The sequence below is a fragment of the Ahaetulla prasina genome, chromosome 5, assembly GCF_028640845.1.
Source record: "Ahaetulla prasina isolate Xishuangbanna chromosome 5, ASM2864084v1, whole genome shotgun sequence".
NCBI classification, from domain to species: Eukaryota; Metazoa; Chordata; class Lepidosauria; order Squamata; family Colubridae; genus Ahaetulla; species Ahaetulla prasina.
Window position 1 is genome coordinate 123,114,538 of NC_080543.1, and position 14,495 is coordinate 123,129,032.

At 42.8% G+C, this 14,495-nt stretch overlaps 1 protein-coding gene across 3 annotated transcripts in view; it reads right to left on the bottom strand.

Moving 5' to 3' along the window:
- Positions 1 to 14,495, bottom strand: part of PIBF1 (progesterone immunomodulatory binding factor 1) — a 115,222-nt gene that overhangs the window by 18,480 nt on the left and 82,247 nt on the right. For all 3 annotated transcript variants that reach the window (XM_058184894.1, XM_058184895.1, XM_058184893.1), the window contains exons 13-15: positions 12,849 to 12,939; positions 2,225 to 2,327; positions 18 to 148 (exon numbers count right to left, since the gene is read on the bottom strand). In XM_058184894.1, the coding sequence (XP_058040877.1) occupies positions 18 to 148; positions 2,225 to 2,327; positions 12,849 to 12,939 (325 nt within the window). The remainder of the gene's footprint in view (positions 1 to 17; positions 149 to 2,224; positions 2,328 to 12,848; positions 12,940 to 14,495) is intronic.

Sequence of the window (14,495 nt, forward strand, 5' to 3'; positions counted from 1 at the left end):
AATTTTGGAGTCTTTACCTGATGTCCTTTTCATGCTGAGCAATCCGTTCTTTCTGGGCCAGGATCTGGGAATCTCTCTGCTGCACGGACTCAATGAGGTACTTGTAGGGCTGCTGCACTTGGTTCAACAGAGAATTTGCTTTGTCTCGCTGAAAGAAAAGAAAAGAAAAGACGTACATTGAAATCACAAAAGGAAGCTCCATACACGTTTGTTTTGTCTCTTTCTCTTTCCCACAATGTAATCCTGACAGCATATATAAAAATTGCTTGAAAAAAGATGGAGCTAAGCACCCCCTTCTCTATATTATTTGCAAAGGATTGTTAAATGTCTGGGTTTATTACCCCCAGTTTTTTTTTGCAAGGCAGCAGGACCTCAAAATTATGGATATCTGTAACACATGGCTTCAAAGAAATCGCATGGAGAGGCATATTTGGGGGAAGTGATCCCCGACCCAGAATTTTTAAACCCAAGCGCTGCTGAGAGAGAGAGGGGGGGGAGGGAGAGAGAGGGAGAGGGAGAAAGGGAGAGAGAGGGAGAGGAAGGGAGGGAGGGAGAGAGAGGGAGAGAGACAGGGAGGGAGGGGGAAGGAAGTGAGGGAGAGAGAGGGAGGGAGGGAGAGAAAGAAGGAGGGAGAGAAAGAGAGAGAGAGGAAGGGAGGGAGGGAGAGGGAGAAATACTGTTCAGTTGAGCTGTATTCTTTCTAGAGCAAAGAGCCCAGGCAAATGTTATACTTTTACTGTTTAGAGGGCAGCAGAGGATAATGTCTTCTGATGGTTCACAAGGAGTCAGGGAGAGCCTTTCCTTCACGACTTTCTGAAAATCCCTTCACACTGACCAGGGGCTGACCGGGATTCTTTCTCTGCATCTCTAAAGGGATATAATCAAGGTTTATCTGGGAAAACACAAGTTGGGATTTCTTTAGCCAGCGCTGTATGTAGGGAGAGGTCAGGAGTAGGAATGGCCAAATGGAATAATGGCCCTGCTCTCTTGTCCTGCCTGGAACTGAAAATGGTGAACCTCCTTGGCTATGGATCGCCACCATTTTCAAATATCCACTGAGGCTGAAGAAGGAGCATGTCAGAAGACAATGACGAAGGCCTCTGGATGGACCAACTTGCCAATGGCCTCTGGATGGACCTTCTGGGCAACCAGCCCAGATCCTAATTGAGTTAGAAGGTAGAGCCCTTCAGAAAACAAACAAACAAACAAATGGATAAGTTGAGTTGGGATGGGAGGTTGGGTCCAGGGTTGTGTATGTGATGGCTTTAATCCAGGAGTGGAGAGAGATTGTTTTATTTTGTGTGTGTGTGTGTTATTGTTGGTAGGTGCCCAAGGTTATATTGTCTGAGATGGGCAGAAATATTAAATAAATATATAAATAGGTATTGCATAAAATTTTTTTTTTAAAGAAACCTAAACCCGTTTTGCTAGTTTTTCCCTATTCAGAGAAGAGAGGCTTATCTGTTTAGTCTCTGTTTTGTTTAGTCTGCAGAATAATCTGTCTTTTCATCTCTGCTATTAAGAGCAACACGTATTGCGCTGAAAAGGATTAGCATGGGAGTAATGTCCACAGTTGTCCCCACACATATAGATGTTATTTTACAAATAACTCAAGATGGCGAACATATACAATATATCTTCTTCCAGAGGTGAGTTTCAGCAGGTTCTGACCAGTTCTGGAGAACCGGTAGTGGAAATTTTGAGTAGTTTGGAGAACTGGCAAATGCCACCTCTGGCTGGCCCCAGAGTGGGGCGGGAATGGAGATTTTGCAGTATCCTTCCCCTGCCATGCCCACCAAGCCATACCACGCCCACTAAACCACGCCCACAGAACCGGTAGTAAAAAAATTTAGATTTCACCACTGCTCCGAATTGTGGCGGGATGGGGGGGGGGGTTGGTGCGGTGCCGCTGTTCTAGAACGGGCTGAGGCAAAGGTGAATGGGCTGCGGCGAATGGGCTTGCAGTGAACGGGTGGCGGCAAATGGGCCATGGTGAATGGGCTGCAGGGAATGGGTGGTGACACTGGTGGCAAACGGGCTGTAGCAAACAGGCCAGATGGGAGATGCTGGGAGGCAGAGGAAAATTCCTCCCCCCCTCGTTTTCCTCCCCATAAGCTAGGTGTATCTTATAGTCCAAAAAATACAGTAAATGTGTGTGTGTGTGTGTGTGTATACACACACACACACACACACATATATACACACACACACATATCAGTTATACCTCTTGTGAAATGCGAGCAACTTCTTCCTTCTGGCGCTCCAAATCTTTTGCAAGCAATGTATTTTGCTTCTCTAGCTGTAGCAATCTTCTTGCCAAATGCACACTGTGCCAAGACAAAAATAAAATTAAAACATAATAATAATAGAATTTTAAAGCAGGCATCTTTTGAAGTAGAATTTCTACTTTCTTTTCCTTAGCATACATATAAGGTTACAAGCTACCATGAGCGGGAGCGTTTGATTAAAGCTGGGTTGGAGCTGCTATTGATGCTACACATCCATTCTTTCTTACTTTCCATCTGTAACAAGACAAATGCTAGTTTTGCAAAATGTATAATTTATCCTGTTGTCAGGGGAGTAGCTTGTAGAAACAGATAGATTCGAAGACTTCTTTTGTAGCTAATGATTTTGATGGATTTTTTTTCTTTCTTTCTTTTTTTTTTAAAAAAAAAACAGTTTTAGGATGTTTTTACTTTTTTGCAAATCCCTGCCCAAAGAAAAAAATAACATATTTTTGACATCTTTTATACACATAGTTTGGCAAAATATATTATTTTCAGTATACCTTTCATACACTGTATAGTATACAACATATGAACCACACATTCTTCCTGAATGCATAAATGTATGTAATTTGTCGAAGCAGTTAATTATCGCGACTATCTAACTGAATTTGGTTTCCTGGATTCTCCTACAATGTTTTGGATTCTATTTTTTTTTCCTTCCTTCCTTCCTTCCTTCCTTCCTTCCTTCCTTCCTTCCTTCCTTCCTTCCTTCCTTCCTTCTTTTCTTTCCTTCCTTCCTTCCTTCCTTCTTTTCTTTCCTTCCTTCCTTCCTTCCTTCTTTTCTTTCCTTCCTCCCTCCCTCCCTCCCTTTTAATTTCCTCTTTTCCTACTCCTTTTTAATTTCCTTCCTTCCTTTTCCTTTTTTCTTTCCTTTCTTCTTCCTTCCTCTCTCCCTTTTAACTTCCTCTTCCTACTCCTTTTTAATTTCCTTTCTTCCTTTTCCCTTCTTTCTTTCATTCCTCCCTTCCTTTTAACTTCCTCCCTTCCAACTCCTTTTTAATTTTCTTCCTCCCTCCCTCCTTTTAACTTCCTCCCTTCCTACTCCTTTAATTTCCTTGCTTCCTTCCTTCCTTCCTCCCTCTCTCCCTCCTTCCCTCCCTCCCTTTTAACTTCCTCCCTTCCTACTCCTTTTTAATTTCCTTCCTTCCTTCCTCTCTTTTTTATTTCTTTCTTTCTTTCCTTCCAACCTTCCTCCCTTTTAATTTCCTCCCTTCCTTCCTCCTCCCTCCCTCCCTCCCTCCCCAATACAAATTTACAATGTATTACATTTCTCAAGAGACCAAATGCAGGCAGAGAACAAAGCCGATGGGCACATTTAAGTTCTGAGAACATCACAAATAACTGACAGCCTTGCTCATTGATATGGGTTTGCCATGGTTGTAACAAAGTTCCCACATTCCAGAAGTCATCTGTCTAAAGGCTGGACTTAATTTTAAGATTTCTGAGAAAATGCCTAGTAGTACCTGTGCAGAGGTTGAATTATATGTGGTAGCGCAGCGGTTAGAATGCCCTATTGCAGGCTAAAACTGCTCACATTGCCAGGAGTTTGATTCCCTCCATCCTGACCAGCTCAAGGTAGACTTAGCCTTCCATCCTTCCGAGGTGGGTCAAATGAGGACCCAGATTGTTGGGGGCAAAAGGCTGACTCTGTAAATTGCTTAGAGAGGGCTGTAAAGCACTATGAAGCGGTATCTAAGTCCTATTGCTGTATCATTTTCTAACACTATGGTTTGAAGCCCAAAGCCAAAACATGGCATTTTAACAGGATTCCACGAATATTCCCATTATTCTCACACTGTAATTAAACTGCCAGGTTTCTAGTAGCAACTGGCTCTAGAAGCTGCATTTGAGATAGCTATCGGGATGCATTCAAGCACCATAAAATTACGTTTAAGTAGGCATTATAGGAAAAAAACAACCCCATCCTTCTTTCCCTTATCTAAGTTCAATACGTTGTAACATCACTGGAGAAAATCTATGAAGCAATTTAGTTGGTTTTTTTTTTTTGTAAAGAAAAAACACACCTTAAAGCAAAACATTCAAAAACGCAACCTTCACTCAGGGAGGTGAGGGCTTTAAGGAAGGAAATGATACGGGAGTATCCAAAACCAGGTAATTGTGGTAAAAAGTACAACCTTTTTGATTTTATCAGGTTTGGAGCCTGGACTTCAGCGCAAAGGTGGATTTTGATGCGAGATTGCCTTCTCTTCTCTTCTCTTCTCTTCTCTTCTCTTCTCTTCTCTTCTCTTCTCTTCTCTTCTCTTCTCTTCTCTTCTCTTCTCTTCTCTTCTCTTCTCTTCTCTTCTCTTCTCTTCTCTTCTCTTCCCTTCCCTTCCCTTCCCTTCCCTTCCCTTCCCAGAGGAAAACTCTTTGCAAGCTCCAGAGGAAAAGATCTCCCAGTAAAAGCATCTTCTCCTTCTTGCAAACTGGAACCCAGCCTGAGCTGGGAAAATCCCTCTGAGAAGAAGATAGAAAGGAGAAGCATGGGGGCCCCCTCAGCCAAGGAGAGCCTGGATGGGGGCTTGACTCCCCCAGAAATTCAGAAAAAAGACCTTGACAATCTGGGGGCTGTTTTACATTTTTATTTTATAAAATGGCTGGTCCTTCTAAAACAGGATTCCCAATCTTGGCGACTTTACGTCTCACGGACTTCAACCCCCAAAGTTCAACCTGGGGAATTCTGAGAATTGGAAGTCCACTCCTCTTAAAATTGCCAAGGCTGGGAAAACCCTGGTCTAGAAGTCAAGGTTCGTTTTCATTTGCACAAATGTATTCATTGACGGCAATTAAAAAAACAACAACCTGTAATGACCCAAAATAATTTATTATCCAATAATGCTGTTTTTAAAAGCAACTGACTCATCAAGCTGTCTTTGTAACAGGATTGTAAAATCACAGCTCTGTCTTAGATGGGATAGCCAGAGTGTCCGTTTGAATTTATTCAGTGTGAAGCTCACCAAAGCCCTCCACAAAAGATAACCCAAAGGGGTACTGAGAAAAACCAGTGCTGGTTTTCCAACATTTTTCCTCCCCTGATTCAGACACTGTAAAATCCATTTTAAGTGCAAGCGGATAAGAAGAGGGCGGGTTATTTTTTTCCTTTAAAAAAAAAAAATTCTTTAGCTGAGAGTTACACACAAAACAACCAAAACGCACAGCCAAAAAAATCCCTGCTGTTTTCAGACCGAATTTCATGAAATGAACTCATTATATGCTCCGCTTCAGTCAAGCAGGGGTAAAATGGTTTTCTGTTTCCAATACGTCTCCTGGAATGGATACAAGACTGGAGTATGTACAGGAAAGGGAGCATTTATGCCACTTTGGGATCTGTTTACTTGTCCTCGGAGCAAGAAAGGCCCAATACATGTAAGCCACAGGCTTGCACTGCAGCACATCCTAAAAATGAAATGTTCTGTGTCAAACATGAAAGAAAAAAAATAGACAAATAGTAACCGTAGACAAACAAGAGGGGAAGTTTGGTACTGGTTTTAGTTTCCCTGGACAAGCAGAGCTTTCAACAGTTTGAAAAATATGATTTGTTAGACAGGGACAAATAGGGTTTTATTATTCAGCACTGAATCTAGTAAAGAGACAGACAGAGATAGAGAGAGAGAAAAAAAAAAGTCGGACAATATCCAGCCAAATAAATCAGCTTGCCATATGTCAGATTTATTTCCCATCAAACTTAATTAATTAGGATGACAGGATTGCTTATACTCTTGGGGAATTAAAAGCAAAGATGTCTTTTTTTTTCCTTTTCTTTTTTCCCCCCAAAGTTAATCCTAAATTAGGTCTAACTGGAATCCTACTTGATAAGATAATGCAAGGGAGGTTCAGTCTTGCTGGGTGGGAGGTGGGAGAAAAAGGCTGTTGGGAGGAGAGCATGTCTTACAGCTTCAAAGCAACAATTACAAACCAGTTATCAAAATCACCGCAGGACAGGAGAGGGGTACGTTTTCAAATGGAAAACTTGGGGGAATCTGGACCGTGAGATAACACCTCCATGACCCTCTGAGTTGAATAGAAATATTTTGTTAGCTTGCTAGTTAGTATCTAGAGCAGTAAATCTTTCTTTATCAAGAATAGTGTGAACACCCTAAGAGAAAACTCGGTTGTAACTGTGGTTCTGGCATTGTGGCCATGCCCTGGATATAGTCCTGAACACTCACAGGGAAAGTGGCATAGACCATTGATGGAAAGGAGACTAAACTCTTCGGTCCTATTAAATAGTGTTGTATAGAAGAATGGGTTGACTCCAGTGGTGAAATCAATTGTTTTGATTGATTGTGATTGACCCATCACAAGACCCTCACTTAACATACCTACACTTGACCTATCACAAGCAGTGGTGAAATCCAATTTTTTTTATTACCGGTTCTGTGGGCATGGCTTGGTGGGTGTGGCAGGGGAAGGATACTGCAAAATCTCCATTCCCACCCCACTCCAGGGGAAGGATACTGCAAAAATCTTGAGTGGCTCAGACTGCAAAGACAGTCTGTTATTAACAGCAGCTGCTTTCAATTACTGCAAGTTCAAGTCCCACCAGGCCCAAGGTTGACTCAGCCTTCCATCCTTTATAAGGTAGGTAAAATGAGGACCCAGATTGTTGGGGGCAATAAGTTGACTTTGTATATAATATACAAATGGATGAAGACTATTGCTTGACATAGTGTAAGCCGCCCTGAGTCTTCAGAGAAGGGCGGGATATAAATGCAAATTAAAAAAAAACCTCTATTCCCACCCCACTCTGGGTCCAGCCAGACGTGGCATTTGCCGGTTCTCCGAACTACTCAAAATTTCCGCTACCGGTTCTCTTGAACCTGTCAAAACCTGCTGAATTTCACCCCTGGTTGACCGAAGCTATAATAGGCAGGGAAAGCCTAAAACTAAGACACTGAACAGGTAGGGATAGCCAACACTCCAGAAGATAGGCTCAGGATCCAGATCGATCTCAAAAGATTTGAATACTCGGCTCTATCTACGAAAATGAAAGAGAAAAGTAAAGTTTTACACTTAAGCAAGAAAAACTAAATGTACAGGTACAGATGAGGTGAAAGTTGGCTCAATAGCAATAACTGTGAGAGGGATCTTGGAGTCCTAGTGTACAATCACTTAAATATGAGCCAGAATTGTGTGGCAGCCACCAAAAAAGCCAATGCAATCCTAGGCTGCCTCAACAGAAGGATAGAATCAAGATTGTGTGAAGTATTAATACCGCTTTATACAGCCTTAGTAAGACCACACTTAGAACACTGCATCCAATTTTGGTCACCATATTATAACAAGATGTTGAGACTCTGGAAAAAGGGCAGAAAAGAGGAATAAAGATGAATAAGGGGCTGGAGGGTAAAACATATGAAGTACATTTGCAGGAATTGGGTCTGTCTAGTTTAATGAAAAAAAGGACTAGGGGTGACCTGATGGCAGTGTTCTGATATCTCAGGGGCTGCCACAAAGAAGAGGGAGTCAACCTATTTTTCAAAGCACCTGAAGGCAAAATAAGAAGTGATGGATGGAAACTAATCAAGGAGAGAAGCAACCTAGAACTAAGGAGAAATTTCCTAACAGAACAATTAACCAGAGGAACAGTTTGCCTTCAGAAGTTGTGGATGCTCCATCACTGGAGATTTTTAAGAAGACTGGACAGCCACTTGTCTGGAATGGTATAGGGCGGTGATGGCGAACCTATGGCACGTGCCACAGGTAGCACGCGTAGCCATATCAGTTGGCAAGCAAGCTTAGGTCTGGCATGTGCCAGCCGATTTTTGGGCCTTCTGGGCCCACCAGAAGTAGGGAAACAGGCTGTTTCTTGCCTCCAAAAGGCCTGGGGGTGGGGTGGGGAAGGCCCATTTTTCTCTCTCACCTGGCTCCAGAGCCTCTCTATGAGTCTGGGGAGGGTAAAAATGACCTTCCCCACCCACCCGGAGGCCCTCCAGAGGCCAGAAATGGCTCATTTCCCAACCTCTAGTTGGATAGGAAGTGCCATTTTTTGCTGTCCTCAGCCTCCAGAGCCTCTCTAGGAGTCCCTGGAGGCTGGGGACAGCTAAAAATGTCACTTCCTTTCCAACTGGAAGTTCGGAAACGTTTCTGGCCTCCGGAGGGTTTCCGGTGGGGGTGGGGAAGGCCATTTTTGCCCTCCCCAGACTCACAGAGAGGCTCTGGAGCCAGGTGTGAGAGAAAAACAGGCCTACCGGGCCTTCGCGTGCCAGGAGCGGGAGGGGGGAGCAGGGGGGTCATGCGCGCATGCACGGGGTGCATAGAAGTATGGGTGTGGGCACGCGTATGCACAACCCCCCCTCTCACCCCACCTCCTGGCACGCAATGGCAAAAAGGTTAGCCATCACTAGTATAGGGTCTCCTGCTTGACCCAGAAGACCTCCAAGGTCCCTTTCCGTTATTCTGTCTCTGGGCCTATCTGGTTACCGTAATGGTGTATGCAAGATGATAACTTGGACTACAGGAGTCAATAGTAAAAGATGTGATTTAAACAATGAAATGGAAGAAAGACAGGTCCATCGTACTGTACATCTGTAAAATAACAGAAAGGTGGAACACAAAGCACATTTGAATGAAGGTGGATTGATCTTTTGTGGCATAGCCGATAAATACACGCAGGGAAATGAATGTTCAGGTTGAATGGTGAATATAAAAAAAAAAGTATGGCAGAAAATATAAACTGGGTGGTGATAAGATATTTATTTATTTTTTAAGAAGCAACTGGGCTGTTTGGAGACCCACAAATAAATCAGGTTGATGACTGGTAGTGTGTACTTAGAAGAACGTCTGTTTGTTTTCAATCTTTGCTTGATGCGTATGTCTTTTTATGCAGACATGTTGCAAGCTAAAAAGTGAGACAGATTGGAGTGTTTATGATGAAAGGCTGAGATAATTTGTGAAAGACCGAGGATGAGGAGAGGATGCGAGTGCGAGACAGACAACCATTCGTTAGCGGTAAGCCCCATCTATTGCGCCCTATTGGTTATAATGCACCTGCTGAATTATTATTTTTAATGAAGGCTTTAAACTAAGGTACCCATTTTTGCAATCAATATTTTCTTACATTAACCAGTCATGGCAGTAACATTTGAAAAACAACAACAACCCAAAACCCTAAATACTGATGTTTAACCCATATAATTGAAACATCAAGAATTCCAGATGAGGAATTGGGAATGAGAACTGAGAATCTGGGATGAAAAATAGTTTGCAAAGTGTTCGGGATGGCTTCACCTGGCTTTCTGCTGCAGTGGAAGACTCCCACTAGCCAGGATAGCTGTGGGAAGCAAGGAAAATTACCATGGATGGTCCTGAATTCTCACTGACACAAAGAGACCTTGGAAAGAGAAAGAAAGTTTTGGAACCATTGTACCAGAGGACCTACCATATTTTTCGGAGTATAAGATGCAACCCCCCCCCCCGCAAAAAAGAGGGTGGAAATGTTGGTGCATCTTATATACCAAATACAGCCATTTTTGGCTTCCTGAAACCCCACCCCGCGTATCCTGTTTTTGCGAAAAACACGCCTGTTTTTTGCAAAACCGGGGCCTGCAGAGAGTTTGGGAGGCCTGCAGAGTGCTCCTGGGGACTGGGGAGGGCAAAAACATGACCTGTGAGGGGTTTGGAAGGCCAAAAATGGGCCTGTTTTTTCCCTCCCCAGACCCCAGGAACCCTCTGCAGGCCTCCCAAACCCTCGGCAGGCCCTGCTTTTGCAAAAAATGGGCCCGTTTTTGGCCTCCCAAACCCCCTGCATCATGTTTTTGCCCTCCCCAGCCCCTAGGAGCACTCTGCAGGCCTCCTAAACCCTCTGCACATGCAGTTTTTGCGAAAAACAGGATACACCAAGGGTTTGGGAGGCCTGCAGAGTACTTCTGGGGGCCAGGGAGGGCAAACCCCCCCTTTTTTTGGTTTATCTATTCCAAATCTTTGTGTGTCCAAATCAGGTGCATCTTATAGTCCGAAAAATATGGTATATCTGATTAAAAAATACAGTCCTCCTGAAACTCCTTCTGTGGAGTAGGAGCTTCTGAAGAAGAAGGCTTCATATGGGGTAAGCAGGCGCTTCCTCATGGCCTCTAAAATCACTGCCACATTTTGCACAGGCTTTTGCAAGTTGTAGCAAAGCCCGGAGGCGAGGAAATGTGTTAAATATCTCACCGATCCTGCTCCAAATTGTAAGAGATCAGCAGAGTTTTGTGCATGTGTATTTATCCAATTCAGCTTTAGGTTCCCAGGATTCTTCCCAAAAGGCAGCAGGGTTAGCTTTCACTGCCAACAACTTCATATATACGAATTGTTGTAGAATTTTCATAGACTAGACAATCCAGTGCGCAGATCTTCCTAGCAATTAGCAGAAGTCAGCATGGCTAAGTATTAGTCAGACTAAGCTTATCTCCTCTGCTGATCGGCCACCTTCCTTAATAGATCGTTAATGCTGCAGACAAACTACATTATGTCTTCAGCAAAGCATCTGACAAAAGTGCCCTATGAGATGCTTATTAGCAAGCCAATTAAGTGTGGGTTGGAGGCATGCAAGCGCACACACACAACTGGCTTAAAAACTGTGCTCATCCAGGGCTCCTCATGAAACCAGAGAGGGACATCAAGGCGGCCACGAAACTCACTTACGGCCTACTTCGCTCTTCCATATTTTTTTAAAAAAAAATCAATATCTTGGATGAAGAGGTGGAAAGAAGAATTGTGAGATTTAAGAAGACACCAAGTCTAGATAAGACAGCTAATGCCTCAGAAGACAGAAGGAAAAAAACAAACAAACCCCAAATGAGGTAAGAGAAACAGGTTGAAATTAACAGAATAATATTTAACTGCTGTGTTAAATTGTCTGCAGCCTTCCTTTGGCTTCTCAATCTAACAACCACATCTTTAATTTTGATTGAGCAGGGAGATGTCTTTGGGACCGATGAATTATTGAGGTAGGTGTGGCAGAATATGGGACACAACTTCAGGTGTGGATGGACAGCATGTTTCCATCAATCTTGATGAACGTTTCTTTTCTTTTATGTACACTAAGAGCATATGCACCAAGACAAATTCCTTGTGTGCCCAATCACACTTGGCCAATAAAAAATTCTATTCTATTCTATTCTATTCTATTCTATTCTATTCTATTCTATTCTATTCTATTCTATTCTATTCTACTCTACTCTACTCTACTCTACTCTACTCTACTCTACTCTACTCTATTCTATTCTACTCTACTCTACTCTACTCTACTCTACTCTACTCTACTCTACTCTACTCTACTCTACTCTACTCTATTCTATTCTATTCTATTCTATTCTATTCTACTCTACTCTACTCTACTCTATTCCTGCACTACTGCTGAACTACCATCTGGAAATGTAGATTTTTTTCACACTGGGTTAGTTTTCCATTGGTGGAGACAAGGCCACAAAAGGGTGTGGGGGAGAAGAATGAAGTATAGAAACTCAAATCGGATATACTTTCCACCAAATACACCATAAATACAATATTTTCAGTAGTGGCCAAAATCGTGGAAATGTTTTGGGAAAAGTATATTTTCTAAAACTAGCTAATAACACAATTTTTCGGGGGAGTAGTACCATAAAATTATATATCAATGGAAAGATCATTTAATCAAAAACGTAATGCAATAAGTTTTATGAAGGATTTGCTATTGGAATAGCAGTTACAGTATAAAGAAGAAAAGTGAAACAGGTAGAAAAAAATGAGATATACAAAAATGATCACCACAGAAAAAACGAGATATACAAAAATGATCACCATGTCAGTTAATACTTAGTTGGGTAACCTTTAGCATGAGTTACGGCCTTACAACTTCTTCCCATGGAGGGAACCAAGTCTTTTAGTTCTGCAGCTGTTATAATGTGAAACCAAGATTGAATGGTTGCTTCTATTAACTGGGTTTTATTGCTGGGTTGCTTCTGGCTAATAAGTTTCTTTAGTTGGCTCCATAGATTTTCAATTGGATTAAGGTCTGGGCTATTTCCAGGCCATTCCAGCAGTGGAATAGGATTATCTTGAAACTTTAAAAAAATGTGGTGTTATTAACCATCAAACCTCAAAAATACACTTTTCCCAAAAGGTTTCTACAATTTTGGCCACTACTGTATGTTTCAGTATTTCTGACAGCCTAGAAATATCGAAGAATAAAAGAAGCGATAAATATTTCTGGCTTTTGCTGCAAATGGTCTCATATGGATGGCATTGGGAGAAATTAAGGTCTCTTAATTTCTCTTATGTACCTACTCTGTCCTTTTGTTTTTTCCAACCTTGTTATGTCAAAGCCACAACTCCCTAAGCCAGGATGACTTTGAAAGACAAAATGTAACTCTGTAACTTTGGTTTCTTGCCTTGCTGAAGTTTTAATTCGAAGGGCGCAGATATTGAGCTCATCTGTTTTAAGTGTCAAGATACACTTGACTTTGGATGGTCAGGATGCACCTTGATTTCAAGGAAATGGGCATATTTTCTCTCCTTTGTTAAAGCTCCTCAAATTCCCTTGGTTTTTTTTTGGGGGGGGGTGCGGGGGACTAGCGTGGAAGCTGACATCACCTTTACCTTTGCTTCAACCGTCTTTTGGCTGTTGTAGGGACATTCGCACCGTATCCATAGGAAAACAGAACTCTTTCTGCCTCATCTTCATTCTCAACTAGAAAAATACAAAACAGGCCATCAGAAAACCACTTTTAAGAAGAGGAACACCAGCAACTCTGGATAACGTGACAGGGCTGTGTAGATCAACGGGACTTCACTGAAGATGAGTGGAACTGATGATCATTTGCTTGATTTTATTTTATTTTTTTACACGAGACTCTATAAAGTGTCTAAAAAGTGCAGTTGAAGAAGATCAGGAGGTCAAAACAGTAAAAGGAAGTTAGCAAAAGGAGGAAGAACAAATACAATGTTGAATCAAGTTTTACCATTGGCGGCCTATTAATTCACAATCAATGGGAAGCCACGGCAGTGTGACTGATTGTTCTCTCTTGATCTCTTAATTATTTCCTTGAGGCATTTTTATAAGCCATCCATCATCCATCCTTCACAGATTTCAGGATAACTTGGATTAAGCGAGAAAACGCGTAAAATCTAAGTTCCTCCTGGCCCATTTGCTTTTGTACTGACTTCACTTGACCCGGTTCATCTTCCTTAGGAATCCTTCAAACTGCAATTCCGACTTTCCTTTGGTGCCAACAACTGACACACTGAACAGTCGCACAAGAACTTCCATGCCAGTGAAAAGAAAAAAAGGGTTGTGCCTCTTCCTCTTCCCTTATTGACTCAGGAACCCACACGCACACCCATGGAGACAGACATATACACACACACACTCCTAACCACAAACATGTTATGTGACCCAGAGGGCCAGAGCAGGCTGGGAAAAGGATCTAATTCTTGGTTTAGGTGCCATGCAGGTCTCAATTATTTCTCCCTTGGCAGCAGCCTCTTTCTCTGAAATAACTTCCTGAAGAACTAGAAGAAGTTCTTCAGGAACTTCTGCAACTAGAAGAAGTGCGTTCTTCAAAGGCAGTGAGCATAAGAGAAATCTGGCTTCCCCCCAATATATTTACTTAATATTTACTTAATATAATATTTATCGATGGCCCATCTTACCACAGGGTTAACTCTGAGTGGCTGTGTAAGAACAAGAACAAAATAGCAGAGTTGGAAAGGACCTTGGAGAGCTTCTAGTCCAACTTCCTGCTCAAGCAGGGGACCCTAGATCAGGGCTGTCAAGCTCGATTTCATTGAGGGCTGCATCAGGGTTGGGTTTGACCTCAGGAGGCGGGGTGGGCGTGGCCAGAGTGGGGGTGGCCAGCTCGATGTCACTCATGTTGGGGGTGCTTGTGGTGGCCCGAGTACTCTGCCAGCGAAAACAGGCTCCTGAGCTCCGTTTTTGGCTGTGACGGCCTCCTGCAACTCTCTGCCAGTGAAATCGAAGTTCGGGAGGGCCACCTGTGGCCCTTCTGAGCTCCGTTTTCACTGGCAGAGGCACCACGGGCCGGTCCTTCACTGTTTCCAGGGCAGCCCCGCGGGCCAGATCTAAGCACCCTGGCTCCAGCCCTTGAGTTTGACACCGCTGCCCTAGCTCATTTCACAAGAAGTCCAGTCTCTTCTTAAAAACCTCCAGTGATGGGACACCCACAACTTTTGAAGGCAAGTCATTTCACTGGGTTGATTGTTCTCACTGTCAGGAACTTTCTCCTT